We start from the raw sequence: 18,926 nt of genomic DNA, 5'->3' as shown, positions 1-18,926 counted from the left end.
TTGGTAATGAAAATGAGTGACACAACAAATACAAGTGAAAAAACGAAAGCCAGGCATTTGAAAGGAATGCACACACACAAAAACAAGTAAATGCAACTCTTTATGAAAGGAAACAAATCACGCTTTAGCTGCCTTCAAATCATTAGTGTAAATGATTAGCAGACCCGTGCAAAACTTTTGATTGTTCTTACAGTACTCATCATATAATAATGAATGACATTTTTAACAGTAGGGACAGGTGACTATTATCAGTGACTTTAGTCAGATGATCGGCCTATTGATGGATCAATATTAAGAAACTCCTTAATTTTGTCATATAGGACCAACACCAAGGCACCGCCTGTCCCACGAAGTACATTTGAAAAGGCTCCCCGAAAAAAGGCATTTAATCCTTCCTGGTTGTATATCTTGAAAAAGCAGTCAATGGTTCCTTTGTACTGACGTTCAGCCTCTCCACTCTGTGTTAAAATAATTTTAAACAAAGACAGATGTTTGGAAAACGTACATGCTTACTATGTGGCAAGGGACTAATCTGGCATTTGGTATTTTTATAATTTTCAGTCTAGGGTCTGATATATAGTATTAGGCATTTTTGTAATTATAAGTCTAGAAACACCTCTCACTAATTTTATCTCTGTTTCAATATAAGAACCTTAATGAGTAAATGCTTCCCTGATGTAGTTCTCTGCAGCTAAATTTAGCAAGTCTGTGATCTTCTTGTGATGTTTCTTTAAGCTTCAGAGTTAAACAAGGTCATGTCATTCCTCAGGGTGTTTTGAAGCATGCTGATTCTTGGATAATGTCTGAAGCATATTTTTGGAACATTGTTCTTCACTGCCTTTTCGTTGAACTTCACATGGTTCCCCACCCCCATCACCAACATCGACAAGTACCAATCTAGAAGTGTTTAGATTTCCCCAAAGTTGGTAGTATGGTTTTTTTGATAGATATTTTAAAAAATGTGTTTGCATCAAAATGTTTACACTGGAGAATTTAATTTTCTTAATCTATTTTTTAAGATAGATATTTATATTGAGACAGTCAAATAGTATTCCATATAAATCTGTAAGATATAAAAAATTAATTTCTCTCACTTCCAAATTGGCATACTTCCTTTTCAAAAGTCTCTAATGTTGAAAAAAAAAATCCAGAAGGAAGATTACATAAAATTACATAAGTTGTTTTTCTTTTTGCAAATAAAACAGCTGTCAGGCAGACCCACATTGTTGAAATACACAGCAGACCTTCAAGAAAGCACACGACAGAGCACCACAGGGCAACAACAGGGTGGTTACTGCCCCCTTACTCCCAACAGGAAAAGAATAAAAATAAATGTATTTCTCTTAACACACACACACACACACTGTTGCTTTGAAATTAAATCATGAAAAAGGAAAATCACCTGGTTTGCTCAGCACATCAACAGGCAAATACATGTTTCTGACTAGCCAGCTGGGCAACCACACAAATCTGTGGTCAAAATGTAGGGTCCACATACCCAGGGAAATGCTTCCCCTCCCCACCTGAGAGGGTCCTGGTGATAGCACCTGTTATATGTGATATGCTATGCTGTGCAATTAGCTGATTGATAAAAATAGCTGCAGGAGCCTCTGCAAATGCAAATTGAAGGATGTCAGTGGGGGACAGGAGAAGAGTGTAGCTTTGAAATTTTTAATATTTCCCCTCCTAGAATCCCCCCCCCCCGGACTCTACCCCAGTTGCCCTTCTAGATAGGCCTCCCATGCTTAGACACTAGCAAGTATATGTCGTTTACCTGCATCATCATGCGTCTTCTGACAGTGTCAAAGGGGTATGACAGTATGCCAGAAAATACAGTCACAGCTTGAGCTATTGCAAAAGATACGACAAATGGTGTTTCTTTTGGATTTGGCAACATTCCCTAAGAAGAGAAAAGAGAAATAAGAATTCACTGGGGTATCTTGAGAATCTAAATGGAAAAGCAGATGCTGTCAAATCATTATATTGGTTCAGAATTTCCTAAGTGCATTGTATTTTGAATGGATTATTTTACATGGTCAGTGTAACTGGAAACATTCTTTTCTCCTTTTATTTTACGCTTTACATATGGCAAACAAGCCAAATGATTTTTTGGGGGGAGGAAGCAAATAACATATATTAAGATTGCAACTTAAGCACATTTAACTTATGCGATTGCAGCTTTACACGCTTTGCAGCTGGCCAGCTGATATCACACAAATTAAAGACACACAAGACAGAGAGCTTTTAGGCTCTCAGACTTGCTTACTGGGCTTTGGGAAAGTCTCACGCGGGCTCTGGGAGGCTCCTGCAAGATCTCTCGCAGTCCGAACGAGACTGTCCAGGAGCCTGGTTAGCATTCCTTAGAGCTTAAAAGCTGTTTCTGTAGCAGGAAATCACAAGAGATTTACTTCTAAATAAAAATGCACAGGATTCATCTGTGAGTCACATTAATTAACTAAATAGTATAAAATGTTTTATCCGTACATATGAGCATCCCCATGTCCAATGAATACACTGAGATCTTGATCGTAAGGGCTGCCCAATTTAACAGTCAACTTGCTTTCTCCTTTTAAATCAACAGGGCAGCCATTGTGAGCAAAGGAGCATCATATTGCATCAGACCTTTGGGCTTCAGGAACCAATTAGCAAATTGGGATGAATAAATGTGTAGAAATAATTCGCTGTAAAACAAGTGTTATCATCGACCATTAGGTAACCACAGAGCTCCTCCGGATCATGTAGTAGATTTATTAAATTTATAAAATAATAACAAACTAAAGGAATACAAACCAAATTGGGCATGTCTTTTTATCTTTAAGTCTTAGGTCTCTGTTTCTGCAATAGGATTAATAATATCTTAACTGATAGGATAAATACTGTAAAATGCATCCATAATAAAGGTGACAAATAATCCTTTTTTTAAATGGGAAAGGGTGAGTTTGATGAGAAAACTTACTTTTATGGTGTCGTAACATCCAAAATAGGATGCCCGATATACAATGATCCCCTGTACTGAAACACCAAATCCTTGATATAGGCCGGTAATGCCATCTTTTTTTGCAATTTTACCAATACAGTCAGCGAGGCCTTTGAACTGTCGCTCTTCCATACCTAAAATGAAAGAAGAAATAACAAAACTAGGGGAGCACTTTAGCTCTAAGCATTCCCCACAATGAACAGGGGAACTATTACTATTAATTCATTTTTTTATCCTGTCCTTCTTCACAAAGGAGCCCAGGGAGCCATATAAGGAGCCATACAACAGGTAAAATATCATGAAAAACATTTTTCAAAATAAATACAACAATTTTCAGCTGCTGAAAACCAACTACCCATCACATACTAAACAGTTGGGTTGAAATCCCCCCCCCCCCCAGGTTACATCAAAATGATGGTAATGGAGGGAACAAATCCATATTTCTAGGAAGGGAGCTCCATAAACTGTGGCACCACCACAAAGAAGGCAGGAACACAAACTGCTAGTCTCAGCGCATAACCCTTAAAATATGAAGATGAAGCTCTTACCTTTTCCAATGTCAGCACCTAACCGGGTCCGTGCAAAGTCTAATGGATATACCACACACAATGAAGTTGCTCCAGCTGCTCCACCAGAAGCCAGATTTGAAACAAACCACCTCCCGAACTGAAAAGGAAAAACTGCTGAGTTCAAAAACAGGGTTTGTAACAATCCTCAATTTTATTTTATTTTTACAAATACCTGAAACAATGGTGCGATGACACAAGCCTGAAATTACTGTATTTTTTACATTCCCAAGGTGATGCTTGAATATAAGCAAATCAACAGTGTCCTATGGAACTTAGATTTGACGGCAACATTTTAGTTGAGGGAATTCAAGATGGAGTTTCCTCTTGCAAATTCCCATGAGAAAATCCACAACTTGCATTGCAAAGGGCACACCAAACTCAAGACTTGGTGGTGAAACTTGGCTTGTGTGTAAAACAAATTTTAGACAACCTGAGGCTCTTTCACAAAATCCATCCCAACACAAATTATGCCATGAAAATTGAGTAACAAAGGAACTTCAAACGGAGGCAGAAAGATGAAACCAGTGAATTATAATTCATCAAGAGGTTCAGTGTAGTCTCAAACCTGTAGTTTGAAGCAGGATAAAGTTGTTTTTTAAAAATTATTACACTCATGATAATTGGTTTACCAACGCCAGGATGTCTGTGTAACCCTCAACTGTTGTATGAATGACCAAATTAAATTATGCAATTATCACTGTCACTGTACTTACTGCATTTCATTTACCTGTGACCACATTGTTTACCTTCTCCCCTTCCCCATGTGTGTGTGTATCTATTTATACACACATTTATAATGAATTGTTTTTATAATGTTGCACTATTTTATTGTTGTTAGCCACCCTGAGCCCGGCTTTGGCTGGGGAGGGCGGGATATAAATAAAATTTTTAATATTATTATTATTATTATTATTATTATTATTATTATTATTAGTAACTCAGGATTAACACTTCATGTATCTGATGAAGTAGACTGTGGTCTACAAAGGCTTCTGCCATAATAGAATATTTAGTATTTATGGTGCCACAAGTTATTTTTGAATAACTAGGTTAAGGTTGTGTTTTGAAGTAGAAGATTTTTTTGGTTTCTTTACATTTTGGGGGAAGGTTGAGTGGTAGTCAACTGAGTTTTATCGAAGTAGACCTATTAAAATTAATGGGCCTAATTTAAACGGGTCTACCCTTAACTTAGTTAAATATGACCCAGAATCTTTGGGTACTGGCATTTACAACTTTACAGTTTCAATGGGAGTTATTACACACAACTAACTTAAGCTAGATGGGAACTTCAATATTCAAGACACACATTGTTGAAACTATTTATTTGAAAATACAACAGTATGATAATATAAAAAATCAAAAAGACTTTTACCCTTTGGAGCATTTATATCACAAGGTATGTCAAGATGTATTTCATGTTCTTTCAGAGCTTTAAAACTGAAATGGCTTATATATGAATTTATATACCGGTAATACTGACAGAAAATGAGCATGCAATGCAAGGTATTAAATCCAAATGCAGGGTATGTGTAAATGGTCATTAAGCATTAAATAGTACCAGGTGCTTTAGACAGTAAGCTTCTGGCAATGCAGAAGGCATTGGCAGGAAAGAAAATGAACCAGCTTGTTAGAAAAAAATCCCCTTAAAAATCCCATGACAGTATCAAACAAAGATTACATAGCAATAAAAGATGTCCCCAAAATACATATATAGTATATTATATGGCATATAACAGCCTTTTTGTGTTGCTGAGGTGATTGTATGTTGTTCGAACCCCCTTCTCAAACTGTGGAATGCTAGGGATGATTCACAATGACCGCTCTCCACATCAAATGGGCCCTTAACGTGCCCGTGTGAACCCCCCTCGATCCTACGTGACTCCCGGCAGAGCACTCCTGGATCGCCTCTCCAAGTCGCAAACCTTGAGGTTCCTACCAAACCTCAGTTTAAAGTATCTATCACAACTGGGGAGGCATAGCCAGGGAAGCGGATCAAGTAGGGTTGGGTGCCCTCTTTAAGCTGATTCACAAAATCCCCATCACTTGGGATCAATTCACACATTTATTTTGCTCCATAAGAAATGCTCCCATGCATATGGGAACGATATGAATCAGAAACAGACAGCAGTAATTTCCACAGCTACAACAGGGCCTAAAAATTCTGTGTAAAGTGCAGTGCCACCTCACACTTCATTTTGATGTTGAAATCACGGCCTCACACATTACTGTGCATGAGTGTGGTTTTTTTTTTGGTTTTTTTTTTGGGGGGGGGTAGCAGCCCAAACAAATATCTGAACTAGTCCTGTTGCTGAATGTGTGAACTGTATCCACTGATTTTTCTTTTTTTTTTAAATATAGAGCTTGATTTGCAATGGCACTTTCACATGCACAAATTTTCATGTTATGCTGCAGTCACAGAGTGATGAGCAACAGTGATGTGTAAACCTGCCCTTAAAGACTGCCTTTTCAGTATTCCTTTCGAAGGAGGCAGCTCTGCACTCTGATGGTGTCCTTTGAAAATACATGCATCTACCTTTACAGATCAAAAAACGCATAGCTGGGGAACAGTCAGTGCCATCAGTGCTATTAACAGAAAACCATTTCCAAACTGCTGATTTACGCCTCTGCATACCATGCGACTGGTCAAGTCGAACAGGTTTGGAGAGCTCCAGGATTCAGTGAGAGGATTGTTTGCTCCATTTACCAAGAGCAATTGCTTTTTTCATTTTGGCTTAAAGTACCAGCTGGACTTTTTTTTTCTTTTAAGGCCTAATTCAGATAAAGAATGTCTTTGTAAATAGCATGATACTGAGCTTCAAGTAGAAACATCCTACACCAATAAACTCATTCTTCAGAGTACAGACTTGCATTGCTCAAATAGCACCATTCACAAACAAGAGGAGGTATCAGCAGGCTTCAGTGAACTCCAAGGTTTGCAGAAGTACAAAAACAAAAATCACAGTAAAAACTCTTAAGATGTAGCCCCAAAATATCCCAATGAGGACTATGCACAGTAACTTTGGGGCACTGGCCTACTTGTAGGGAGGAGAGCAGGAATGAAGTATCCTGGAAAAGAGTTGGTAGTAACCCTGAACATTTTATTACAAGTCCCACTTGTCACATATGATGGGCATTAATATTGTTCACGCAATTACTCATATTAGCTTTTTTTCTTAAATACAAATCCCAATGCCTCTTTAATACACCACCTATTGAAATGTACTGTATACTATTAATAATTCTGTACTGTATAATACTGTATACTATTAATAATTAATAATTCAAAAGGATATCCCAATTTCTTCATGTTTGGACCAAGCAAAATGGTTTTGGACACATCAGCAATAAACAAAATGTTAGACCACATTTACCTGTTTATCTTTATCCACTCCAGCCATGAAAATCTGCTTGTATTTGTCCTTAAAAGCAAAGTTTAGGGCTTGAGTTGGGAAGTACCGGATAACATTGGCAAGATTGCCACGCCAGAAGCTGGCAAATCCTACAGACAGAAGATTAAAAAATGTACAGTTGACATGATCTTAAATTGTTTCTGTTGTATAACTACATGTTTCTGTGTACTGGACTTGGACCTATTAATATGTTTGAAATGGTACTTGTGGAATAAGTGAATATAAGTGAATCCATAAAGAGTTCAATGTGTAGTGGTCATCCAATTCTTTCACCTCAAATCTAGCTCCCCTATAATTATGTACAACTGTCTCAGTACTGATTTTTTAAAAAGCAGAGAGAGATGCAAACCCTGGAAAAAACGGAAGCTCAGATCATCGATAGCAGTAAGCTGGATGCTATTAATCCTTTAAAGAGCCAGAGTTAGCAAATAAACAGCAGGAAATAGAAAGCACACTGTGATGGTAAGGTAAAGGTATAGGTAAAGGGACCCCTGACCATTAGGTCCAGTCATGGCCGACTCTGGGGTTGCGGTGCTCATCTTGCTTTATTGGCCAAGGGAGCCGGCGTAGAGCTTCTGGGTCATGTGGCCAGCCGCTTCTGCTGAGCCAGAGCAGCGCACGGAAATGCTGTTTACCTTCCCGCCGGAGCAGTACCTATTTATCTACTTGCACTTTGGCGCGCTTTCGAACTGCTAGGTTGGCAGGAGCTGGGACCGAGCAACGGGAGCTCACCCCGTCACAGGGATTCGAACCGCCAACCTTCTGATCGGCAAGTCCTAGGCTCTGTGGTTTAACCCACAGTGCCACCCATGTGATGGTAAAGCATGCTAAATCTGTATGTTTGATCGCCATCAAATATACAACCTAGTCTTAGTAAAATAGTACTGTACTGTACTGTACAGCTGTTTTTTAGGTTATGTTTTCACCACCAGAGGGGGTGCTAAACCCATTTTAATAAGGAGTGGTGGACTTGGTTTTGCAGTACATTGGAGGCATGCAACAAAAATTATTTTAGACATTCTGACCACTGTGCTCTTCAGGCTCAGGTGATCTTGCTAAGACTCAGGTCATGCAGTGTATTAGTGCCTTACTAAGTGAAAACTAGATCAACAAAAGGAATTATTTTGGAGGAAGAGTTTTGCTGAGAGCTGGGGAAAGTGAAGGCAAAACTAGGCTTTGAGGAAGATCTGAAGAGGCAAAAGAAAGGGAGATAGGCAGACTTGAATTAAACTACATATGTATTTCAAGAGGAAATACCACATAAAAAGAGCAGCATTTGAGAACAGGAAAAGTTGAACAAAGGGACAAATGGAAATGTTGAGGACCCCAGAAGCCAAGGTCTCACTGCAGGAATGTAAAGAGAGCTGAAAAGGAGCATGAAGCCAAACAATACGAAAGCTTGTGGACACCAGTTAACTGGAAGGGAGGAGGAGGGAGGAAAAATTATTGGAAAGATCTGAGAATCTTGGTTAGGTCAAAGAGGGCAATTTTACAGGATGAGTTTAGATCCGTGGAAAATGAGTTTAACATGCAAGTAAGATCTGTTCAAAAAGACAAAAAGTAGTCAAAGGATGGGAAAGTGTTGCAATTGCAGGCACCAAGGTAAATAATGGCAATCAGTAACGGGCACTCTATATATTCTGATGGAAAACAAGGCTTCTGCAAACATTCAGTACGATGAAAGATCTTTACTGTTGTGACCACTGCAGTTCAGTACAAGTTGTAAGGAGAGGGCTTACACTGCAGGACCAAGTATTTAAATTTAAAGTGATGAGGAAAGTATTGCTTCCAAGATCAGTGGCTGTCAAGACAGGAGTGCAAAAGATAGTCATGAAGAAAGTTAAAACTAATGTTTTTGCTAATAGGAGCAAGCAGGGCATGTTTCCTGTTTTATTCAGTAGCTTGGCAGACCATAAATGAAGGGCATACTTTCAACATTTGATGAAGAATAGTAGATAATTATGTTCATTTTTGTGTTCATATTTTATTAAAGTTATGTAACTGAATGACATGGAAAATAAAAGTCTGAGCAGTTGGTAATCCATATTTCATTCAACTTATAGAACAAATTTTAGATTGCGCCCAACATTTAATATGACAACCTTCAATCTGTAGTGTTTAAACGAAGACAACGAAGGCATTCATTCTCAGAAGAACATCTTCTATCATGTAAAATAACTCTAAAACGGGAACCAAATGTTTCAAGTTAAATGCACAAAGGTATCACAGTTTGAGAGTCATCAAGCCATGGTAAGAACTGCCAATTGTTTTGAAATATCTTCAAGATACATATTCCTTTACTAGGTCCAAAAGCTCACTTCACATTTAGGGATAACACATTTGTATTGTCCTATTTCACCTTACTACCCAAACACTAGCAGTCTAGTTCTACACAGATTGGTCTGGTATGTCCTGCGGAGTTCAGTAAAACATTTCTTAATAAAAGTGGTTTAGAACTGCAGCTAAAATGCTCAGAATCTTTGTTTCATGATGTGGGCTCCAAATAAGCCAGGCTAAATATTTTGCTGGTAAAACAGACACTGAAGACATGCTAAACTACAGATTTAGTGCACATTAACACTATATACACATAGCAAGGAAACAGATGCCATGCCTATTGAATTAAAGGTATATGGAGGTACTTGGAACTAGTTGTTTAGTGGACTTGTAGTTTTAGATTTGCTACTTTCCTAATCAAATCAGCACTGTAGTGGAATCCATAAACACAAAGAACTGCTTACACTGACAATTGTAATTTAAAAATATAAACCTTTGTACAAAACACCCTTAGAATTCAGCATAAATAGAGTAGCTGCACAAAAATACATGGTACAGGTCAGTGTACAATGTTATAATAATTATTTGGAGAAAGATAACCACCTATGAGATCTTCAACTATTATTCCAGGAAGTCAAATTAAGTTTCTATGCTATGCAATGACCTGGGAATAAGTCCCACTGAACTTGGTGGGGCTTAGCTCCAAGCAGACGTATCTAGGATCAGGCTGCACGTGTGGTGCAGTGGGAGTCTTGTATTTCTGTTGGTTAGAGAAGTAGGAGTATATATTACAGAAGAAATCCTTGCTTGCTGGGTGAATATATTCCCTGTTAGCTGAAATGTGAGCATGTTGTATTAATTTTGCATGTGTAGATAGGTCAGTATGAATTAGGGAAACCTGGCGCGGTGGAAGCAGCCAGGAAGGTACAATCATTGGGGGGGGGGGGGAGAGAAGGACGTAAAAAGGATATTATGCACTATGTACTCTGGAGCGTGCAACTGTTTGGTCGGAATGAAAACAATATAGGAATATGGAAGTTAGGCCTCATTGGAAGCACACAGCCATTAAGGAAAGATTGGAAAAATGTAAAAGCTAGAATACTGCCTTGGAGAAAACACACCCACACAAACTATTCAGAGTATTAGTAATAAGTATTTGTTTTGTGCTAGGTATTCAGAGAACTTAATAGCACATTTCCCCACAATCTTTACAACCACCTCAAAAGGTAGGCCAGAATTATTAGCCTCTTATTGCAGCTGGTGAGGGGGCTTGACACAACACAGAATTGCCACTTATTTTGTTCACAGTTGAGGCACGATTTAAACAAGGGGCAAACGTTTGCGGCTCTCACACCCCGCCAACCCTTCGAGGAGGGCCTATTCTTTGGGGAAGACGTACCTTGCTCCCGAGGGATGCGCACAAAACAGTCCACCATGCCTTTGTACTGCTGGTCAGCCCGGATCTGCTTGGACGAGGCCTGGACCTGCAGCAGCAGTTTCACGCGCTCAATGGGCGCTACTGCCGTCTTGGAAATAGCTGCTGCCACCCCGCCTATCATGAGGTCTTTCCCGAAAGAGACAGGGTCGAAAAACTGCTGCCCCTCTGCGGCCAGCATGTTGTCGACTGGGTGGGCACAGGGGTTTGGGTGGAAATGGAAGCCCCAAGTGGCATCCCCCAGCACCAGGCAACACTTCTAACTGCCACTGCTCAGGAAGAGCCAATGGAGTCCCCCTCCCCCAACCGGATCAGAAGCATGCATTCTCAAGCCACATGACCCGGCAGCGCCCAATCACAAGAGCCTCTCTTCCTGGGCATCCCTTCTCCAAGAAGATTCTGGGCCTCCTGGAGATGGAGGTTAGCAAGGGCCTAGCATTATGAGCAAGGAATAGGAACCTCTGCTAACAAGGGCCTAGAAACCAGCAAAGCAAGAACCGGGAGAGGGACATTGCCTGAATCACAACGATGGGCTCCTCCGAACGCAGTTTCTCCAACCAAAGGTTAACAGGTGTTCAAGCTCTGTCTGCCGAGCAAAAAACAAAAGTTTGGATGGCAAGATAGGGAACTGGGAATCTTGTGAGAATGGTGCAAGATTCTTCTGCCAGCCCACTGTTAAGTAGATGCCCTTAACCTTCTGCAGAGGCTTTTGTGCATATAGGGAGCTTATGGGGAAGTGGAAATGCTGGTTGTGTGACTTGCCTGCTGCTTGTGAAATGTTGTATACAGTCCCATGAGAGAATATAAAAATACATGGGGGCACGTTCTGCAAATATGTCTTTATTGTAAAAAAATAAAATAAAAAAGTTTATACAAAGTTTTTGAAAACAAAATGGTTATTTCCTTCTGATGTTTGCCACAGAGCATCTGCAATAAGGGCAATGTTACTTTATAACAAGTAATGTTTATTCATTCACATAATTATACATAACATCATTTACTGTATAAAATATTATAGCCCTTTAATGTAAGGTAGTCTTTTTCCTCTCAACCCTCCCCACTGTCCCCTGTGTAAGATAAAAATCAGAAAATGTTCAGGGGGTTTTTTCAACCCCACTGATCTTTAATACATCCCATAGCATGTTTAGAATTCTGTACCCTATGTAATATATTAAACATTACACTCCCTTAGTTGAAGTCCAGAAGTGTGTGTGTGAAACTGAGTTCTTTACGGCTGTTCACATTTTCACAAAGTGCCCCACAGATCGCTGCTTCTGCCCAACTGCATTTTTAACTTGAGCAAAGTGTAACATGTTTTGAGCTTTTAAACCTTGCAAGAAAAAAACTCAGCTCTGAGAATACAGATCTACATATGGTTCACATATACAGACCCTTCTTGATCACAGTGCTTACGTGCAAAATTTGTTGCAAGGCAGTAGAAAGAAAATCACCACTTGCTTAGTTTTTTTTAAAACAAGTAATCTGAAAAGTCAGTCAACTCAGAATACTGTTGATGACATCTATGCATTATTATAAACATTTGAAAAGTTATTCATCGAGATTATTCTAGAGGAACACTTCAAAGAGCATCCAGGACAAAACCATAATTTAATTCTTATTTGTGTGCCTTAAGTGTGTTGGAAGATTTATGATGTATAGCTAAACAGATTTACAGAGCTAAGCCAAAAGATAGCTTAAAAGCCAGTTCAACAGCAACCTCTGTAACTGAGTCATGAAAACAGACATAAAACTCCCGAGGCTTGGGATCTATGAAGAGTCTCCTGTAAAAAAAAAAAAAAAAACCAACTTTGTGTCAGAACAAGATCTTTAGGCTATTCTAAAAACAGTCCGTGCTTTTGTAAGGATTTAATAACAAACTAAAAATGGAATAACTATACAGCAGTACGTGCTGAGCTTTCAAAATGTTCTTTGCTAGGTATATTTATGCACACTGAATTGATCCTCTGCTACGTTTTCATCCTTTGTGGTACGAAAGTTAAAAATAGATGGCTGCATTAGGGAAGTGACTAAGACCACCCATGTAAAAGATGCTGAATTACAAACTTGGGAAAACAGAGTTTTGAGGATTTGGGCAGTCCATAAAACAGAAAAAGGGTATTATTGCTCACTTACCCCACAACCCAGTACATTATAGTTGGTGGAGGTTTCTTTTGGTCTGTCCAGTTGTCAGGAGAACATTCAAACAACACCCCATGTTCTTTCACTTGATGTAGGCCAGAATTTGCTTTTTTGCGGTCTGAACTTCTATTACCTGTAGTCTTTTTAGTCTGTAATGAAAAACAAGAAAGTAAATGGGCAATGAAATTTGAATTAGCATTATGAGCAAGGAATAGGAACCTTGCTTTCACTGTCTGTTATAAAACATAGATCAAATATTTTCTGAAATGTTATGACTAAGGATGTTTTTACACCTTTTGATAAATAGCTGTCCACACTGGCTGAAGTCACACATCAAATTCAACCATAGTTTGTTTTTAACTAAGGGTTAATGTGACCATACAGTGTACTTGGTGCACACTCCTGAAAAGTGCTAATGTTGCAATGCCAGGAAACAAACTAGAGTCTGGCTTTTTGTGCTGTCTGTACATGGGCTCATTGTTCGTTTCTCTCCAAACAAACCATAAGCAGTAAGACAAGAACAAACCTTGGTTACTGTTCATGGATTGTTTGAAGAGAGCAACCACACTCAGGACTATTTTTCTATAAAAAGAGGTGCCAGAACCCACCATTACCACTTCCCTGTTCTCTTATAATGGCAATTGCACCTACTTGAGACGTGCCGGAACTGAGTTCTGGCAAGTTCTGGCTTAAAAAAAGTCTTACCATGCTGGATTCAGACATTACAAAAATCCAGATTCTGGCTTGTTTCCTGGCAGTGCAGTACATTTCAGCAGCATGCATCAGCACAATGTGTCTTCACATTAAATCATAATTTGTTTTAAACTATGGTTTAATGTGATGTATGAACCAAGAAATAGCTGTCTACTCAGCTACAGCTAGAATTGAAAAGAAAATTTCAGACTTGGGAGATATAACATTACTCTGATTTCTCTTCGAAGTTGAATGTTTGCTTCCAAAGCGACCTTGCTGCAGACATAAAGAATAAAACTAGGCATGGTGCCACAGCTAAGGAGATATGTATACTGAAGAAAATGATCATTAAATATACTTCTCAGATGGATTTTCTTACTAAAGTTAGCAGTTGAAAGAATTCACTTAAATCACATTTTATCCACTTTGTTCGGCCCTCAGCTTACACCAAAAAAGGTTTTATCTGTGTTACATTAAAACATTATGTAAGCATATGTCTATTTTTGACATAATCACATGCATCAAATTTGAGATTAAAAATACATATAGTAAAACAGGTTTAATTTTCATATATAGTACTGACCATTGTGCTAAAGCAGTCCTGATTAAAGAAAGTTGACAATGCAGCAGCCTGGTTCAGGTGTAACATCAGACCACAATACAGTGGTGCCCCGCAAGACGAATGCCTCGCAAGACGAAAAACCCGCTAGACGAAAGGGTTTTCCGTTTTTCGATGCGCTTCGCAAGACGAATTCCCCTATGGGCTTGCTTCGCAAGACGAAAACGTCTTGCGAGTCTTGCAATTTTTTTTGCTCCCCCCCTTTTTCTAAGCCGCTAATAGCCTCTTAGCCGCTAAGCCGCTAATAGCCGCTAAGCCGCTAATAGCGCTAATCCGCTAATAGGGTTGCTTCGCAAGACGAAAAAACCGCTAGACGAAGAGACTCGCGGAACGGATTATTTTCGTCTTGCGAGGCACCACTGTAACTAAATCCTCTCTTGATTTCATGAATGGTAGAATCAATCTTTCCAGGGAGCTTAAATTCTGTGTCTCAACCTAACACAAATACCATAGTTTTTTGATACAAGGACATGCCATGGCACGCTCCAGGCTTAGTGCTCCCCTCTCTTCCTTCCATCCTCTCCTTGTACTTATGAACTGTAGAAAGGTGTGTGTAAGCCCAATACTTGCTACAGCTCATTATTGTAACAAGAAACCATGGTTTGTTGTTATATCTGAATAAGACAGAGTGAATTACTTGGAAGTACAGACTTTATAAACTCCACAAAGTCTGGCTCTGCCATTATTTAAATTGAGATCATATTTCATTAATAAACAGTTAATTTTGTCATAGTAATGCAGTTAAGAAGTTAAATTTATTTTAAAAAGTGAATTTATCCCCATTTTAAGAGAAAAGAGTTGTGCTGCAATCCTATACTCACTTATCTGGGAGAAAGTCCCATTGAATTTAGTAGGGCTTACTTGTGAGTAGCTAGGTATTCCCTTGTTAGGAACAAAAGAGTTTCCCCATAATTAACGATAATGATGCATACTTCACTTGTCATAGTTTGTTGAAAAATGGAACGGATGGAAAGGCAACAGCGATGGAAATTCTTGATGAGCTGGGGATGGATAGTTCCACTCAGCTGTGTGACTTCAGAATGTGTTGGAGTGATAAAAATTCCATGCATTGTTTCTAGAGAAATATAGTGGAAGAGAGTGTTTTCAGGACCAGATGTCAACCTTCAAAAGCAAAAGAAAATAGTTAGTCAATCATCACCTTTTTACAGTTAAGAACACAAATCCTACTGTGCAAAGCAAACCCATCAGCTGCAACATAGTAAGAAATTTTCCTAGGGTGTGGCTTGTTTCTATATCAATTAACTGTGAACATAGATAGTGCTTTATTGAAATAGTCATGTATGTTCTGTCCTAAGAAGCTGGTGACTTCTCTTAAGATTCCAAGCTATTCTGTTTAGCTGAAATTAAGTTAGATTTTTTTTTTTTGTAGGATTTGGCATTTGAACCAACTTGTAGCAGGGTCACAATTTTATTCCTTACAGTTTCAAGGAAATTAAGCAGGGAAACTCCGATTTTGCTGATAGTCTACCTGCTGACAGTAGAAACAACCAGCTTTTTGGTTGGATTGTCCGTGGAGGAAGAGTGGCTTAAGAGAGCAGATGAAATCAGCTGTTTATTATACCTGTCATTATTAATGTTGGACCGACCTTTGTATCCAGACCCTCAAAGCCCCTCTTACTTCTCAGCAAGGCCATTCCTTCTCAGCAAGGCTAGTCCATTATGGCCCATGCCCAAGCATGAGATGACAGCAAGATCCACTCTTCTCAACCTCCCACACCAAGCATAAAAAGTTGCCCCAGCAAAAGTACAGGGAACTGGGCCTAGCTCAAAAGGATTAGTCAAACAGTTAAGTTATTTAAAGCAAGAGTTTATAAGAAATGTGCAACAACAGCAAGAAACCTGTACCAATAACAATTAACAAACATTTTGTATGGCCTTTTTTTTTTTGGTCAGATTCAATCCTAAACAAATGTAATGAAATACTGCAATAGTTTGCACACAAAAATATATGCACACTAGTGAAAAGCTTGTGTTTTCATACCAGATTCCCAAGGAAAGCCTAGCAAAGAGCTCTTCCTGCTGCCCCACATAGCTTAAATGGGGAAGGTGAAGAAATCATGGGGAAGTTTCCTATGTGGAGGTGCATGGTTAGTGGCAATTCATTCTAAGGAAAAGTGTGTACACTCGCATAGCACACTGGCTAGCCAATGGCTGTACACCTTAATGTAGTTAGTTATAAAGATGGGCTACGAGCCACACAAGGACATTCACAGCTTCAAAAACTGACCACTTTCCAATAGGCAGACTAATAACTGGCACACCAGCCTTATTTTTTTATTTGCATACATCCACACACAAAATATTAATGTAGTCAGAAGCTAAAGAACAAAAGTTAGTAACACCTTACTTCATAACATTATACAGTTCAGCTTCCTTATCTGTAAGGTTCTTTTTGAGGGTTCCTAAATTAAAAGGATTTGGAAGAATATTTTTCTTTTTGGCGATCTGAAAAACAAGCAGAATTAAAAGCTCACAGTAGGTGTGTGATTCAGACTTTAACATACAAGTACCAGGGCTGTTATTAAAAATATTAAGCTAGTTCAGCAATTCACATGCTTTCTGATCCTATGCTGAGCTATCAAGTGACATGCTACATTATTTTTGAAAGATTTATGGTTATTTTCAAAAATGTAATTGTTTTTCAAAACCAACTTGAACAAATCTTCTGTTACAAATTGTTTTGTGCTATTTATTGGAGAGATAAAATGTTGTAGCCAACGAAGTCATACTTTGAGTAAACCCAAAGAAATAATGGACAATACTAATGTGTGTTCGCAGATTTCAAAGCGTCTAAGTATAATTTAGTTGCATACAACCCATAGCTTTCAACACAGAGACGTATTATGCAGTTTTAATAAATTATGCGGATCAAACTAAACTAATTTGATGCCAATCAGAATTAAAATTTCATGTTTGATTCTTGTTGTTTAGTTTGGAATTTAGAAGTACTGTACTACCTAATGTGTATTATTTTACACATACTTTTGGTTAAATAGTGTGGAAAAACCTTTGTAGGATAGGTGCTGGGGGGAAGCCATGTGAAAGAAAAAGGAACTCAGCTGGGTATTTATTGAATACTGGCAAGAGAGAGGAACACTTTGGTAACTTCATCTCGCAATGACGGCATGCAAAGCACCCTTGAAACAGGGTTATACAACTATGACAAAAACATTCCCATTAGAATACATGGCACACCCATATACATAACTCATTTTTGGCAACTCTCACTTCTCCAAGCTGTGCTTATGGATGGAAAATGATTTAGGAGTTAACCCAAAGGAAGTAAGACTGGGAAGCTACATCATGGACATGAACCACATCCTCCCCTTACACTCAGGAAGTACTCCTTCAGCTTGCTTTCGCTGTTTGTTTACTATGTGGGAAACATAATTTTAAGAAATTTAGGGAAAGAGCATTACCGTAAACAGACTATTACTTCCATCAAGTCGTCCAGGACCTTTCAGTTGCACAGGATTTGTATTAAGGTTCCCACTTCCTGCTTCAGGGCTGTTGCTATCATTGTCAGGCTTCCCACTGTTTCTTAAGGGACTAGGCTTACGTGTCCTTAAGGAAGAATCACTAAATGGCACTTTTTTACTTGCGGGAGTGCCTGCTGTGTACTGCAGTTTGTTGAGAAAAGACAAGCTGGTCAAGCTTTCCAGTTTGTCCCGCGATGCAGGGAGGAACCAATCTACACAGGATAGCAGCGGAGTGGAGGGTGATTCCAAACTCTCATCTATGCTGAGATCTATTCCATCCAACTGAAGGATAGTTGCTTTGACCTGATCCACATATATGCAATCTGGCCCCGGATTTCCAATGGCCTTGGAAGCACAACCTCCTGCTTCCAACAAGACACTCAACATAAAGTGCCTCTGAAAGAAAAAGGGAAGAATATGTTTGTTAGTAGGATTCCATTTTTCAATGTCTGTGACATTCAAAAGAATACAGAAAAGCCAGAACAAGCAAGAGTCAAAATCTCAGAACTCAAATCAGAGAGCAAAGCAACTACCAGACATAAAAAAATAACGTGATTTACGATGACAGGGATGGTGGCAACCAAACTTTTCTAGTGGTATAGTACTGCAATTGAGAAGGTATTGTATCATGTCAATACCCCACTCAGTGGAGTATGTGTGCATGTGTTGTGGGTTACTTGCAGCAGGACCGCCTTTGTTGACCTGACACAAAATATTTTTCAAATAACTTGAGCAAAAAGGAAATGTTCATAAATGACATTATATGGAACCTTAGCACATGTTCATCACAACATGCATTTTAACAGAAAAACAGCTGCAAATATACCACCCCCCACAAAACTTACCAGACCAACTATGAGTAAAAAGTATCTTGCTCTGGGTTCTTCATACCCTTCAGAAGATGCTTCACATGCCTGAAGATGATGTTGTGGAAACACTTCTCGCCATATTACCAACTGACCAATGCGCTGTTCTGCTGCCAAGGGCAAGAGGCAATAATGCCTGCTATATAATGCAATATCAATTAAATCCTCCTTTGGCAAGTGATTACTAATTAAATATCCCTGAATTAAAAACAAAGAGACAGCATAGATTCAAGATATCATATATAACCAGTTTCTTTATTCAAAGAGTTTTCTGCCTGCAAGGGTTTGGTTTTATTTGTGAAAGAAATCATAGCAACCAGGGAATGTTGCCACATTGCCTGTAACCAAGCAATGAATCCACTGGATTCCCAAGAAATCCAGCTTTCATTTTATTTAAAGACAAAACCTCTAACCCCAAAGGCTGCAAAGGTGAACTTTGAA

At 38.9% G+C, this 18,926-nt stretch overlaps 2 protein-coding genes across 4 annotated transcripts in view; both read right to left on the bottom strand.

The window, feature by feature from the left end:
• Window positions 1-87: 87 nt before the first annotated feature.
• SLC25A31 (solute carrier family 25 member 31) lies at window positions 88-10,975 on the bottom strand. Its single transcript, XM_079990530.1, has 6 exons — window positions 10,633-10,975; window positions 6,918-7,045; window positions 3,526-3,643; window positions 2,957-3,111; window positions 1,775-1,900; window positions 88-458 (listed from the first exon to the last, which is right to left on the bottom strand). Exons 1-6 carry the CDS (start codon window positions 10,847-10,849, stop codon window positions 258-260), a joined length of 945 nt encoding a protein of 314 aa, XP_079846656.1. The 5' UTR covers window positions 10,850-10,975; the 3' UTR covers window positions 88-257.
• Window positions 10,976-11,492: 517 nt separating this feature from the next.
• The window catches only part of INTU (inturned planar cell polarity protein), a 31,031-nt gene continuing 23,597 nt past the window's right edge, over window positions 11,493-18,926 (bottom strand). For 2 of the 3 annotated variants that reach the window (XM_079990512.1, XM_079990511.1), the window contains exons 11-16: window positions 18,465-18,683; window positions 17,560-18,015; window positions 16,488-16,585; window positions 15,052-15,241; window positions 12,802-12,956; window positions 11,493-12,449 (exon numbers count right to left, since the gene is read on the bottom strand). In XM_079990512.1, the coding sequence (XP_079846638.1) occupies window positions 12,338-12,449; window positions 12,802-12,956; window positions 15,052-15,241; window positions 16,488-16,585; window positions 17,560-18,015; window positions 18,465-18,683 (1,230 nt within the window). In that variant the 3' untranslated portion in view covers window positions 11,493-12,337. Of the gene's footprint in view, window positions 12,450-12,801; window positions 12,957-15,051; window positions 15,242-16,487; window positions 16,586-17,559; window positions 18,016-18,464; window positions 18,684-18,926 lie in introns of those variants that run through there. The other variant, XR_013842396.1, reaches the window with a different exon arrangement.

The sequence above is a fragment of the Podarcis cretensis genome, assembly GCF_951804945.1.
Source record: "Podarcis cretensis genome assembly, chromosome: 9".
Classification (NCBI taxonomy): Eukaryota; Metazoa; Chordata; class Lepidosauria; order Squamata; family Lacertidae; genus Podarcis; species Podarcis cretensis.
This window is presented reverse-complemented; position numbering and strand designations above follow the sequence as displayed.

Bases quoted from the DNA above. Each gene is read 5' to 3' on its own strand.
- SLC25A31 (XM_079990530.1), bottom strand. From the start codon at position 10,849: ATGCTGGCCGCAGAGGGGCAGCAGTTTTTCGACCCTGTCTCTTTCGGG. The intron at 7,046-10,632 runs GTACGTCTTCCC...TTCTGTCTGTAG, and splicing joins GCGCATCCCTCGGGAGCAAG to GATTTGCCAGCTTCTGGCGT. The intron at 3,112-3,525 runs GTAAGAGCTTCA...CTTTCATTTTAG, and splicing joins AGGTGCTGACATTGGAAAAG to GTATGGAAGAGCGACAGTTC.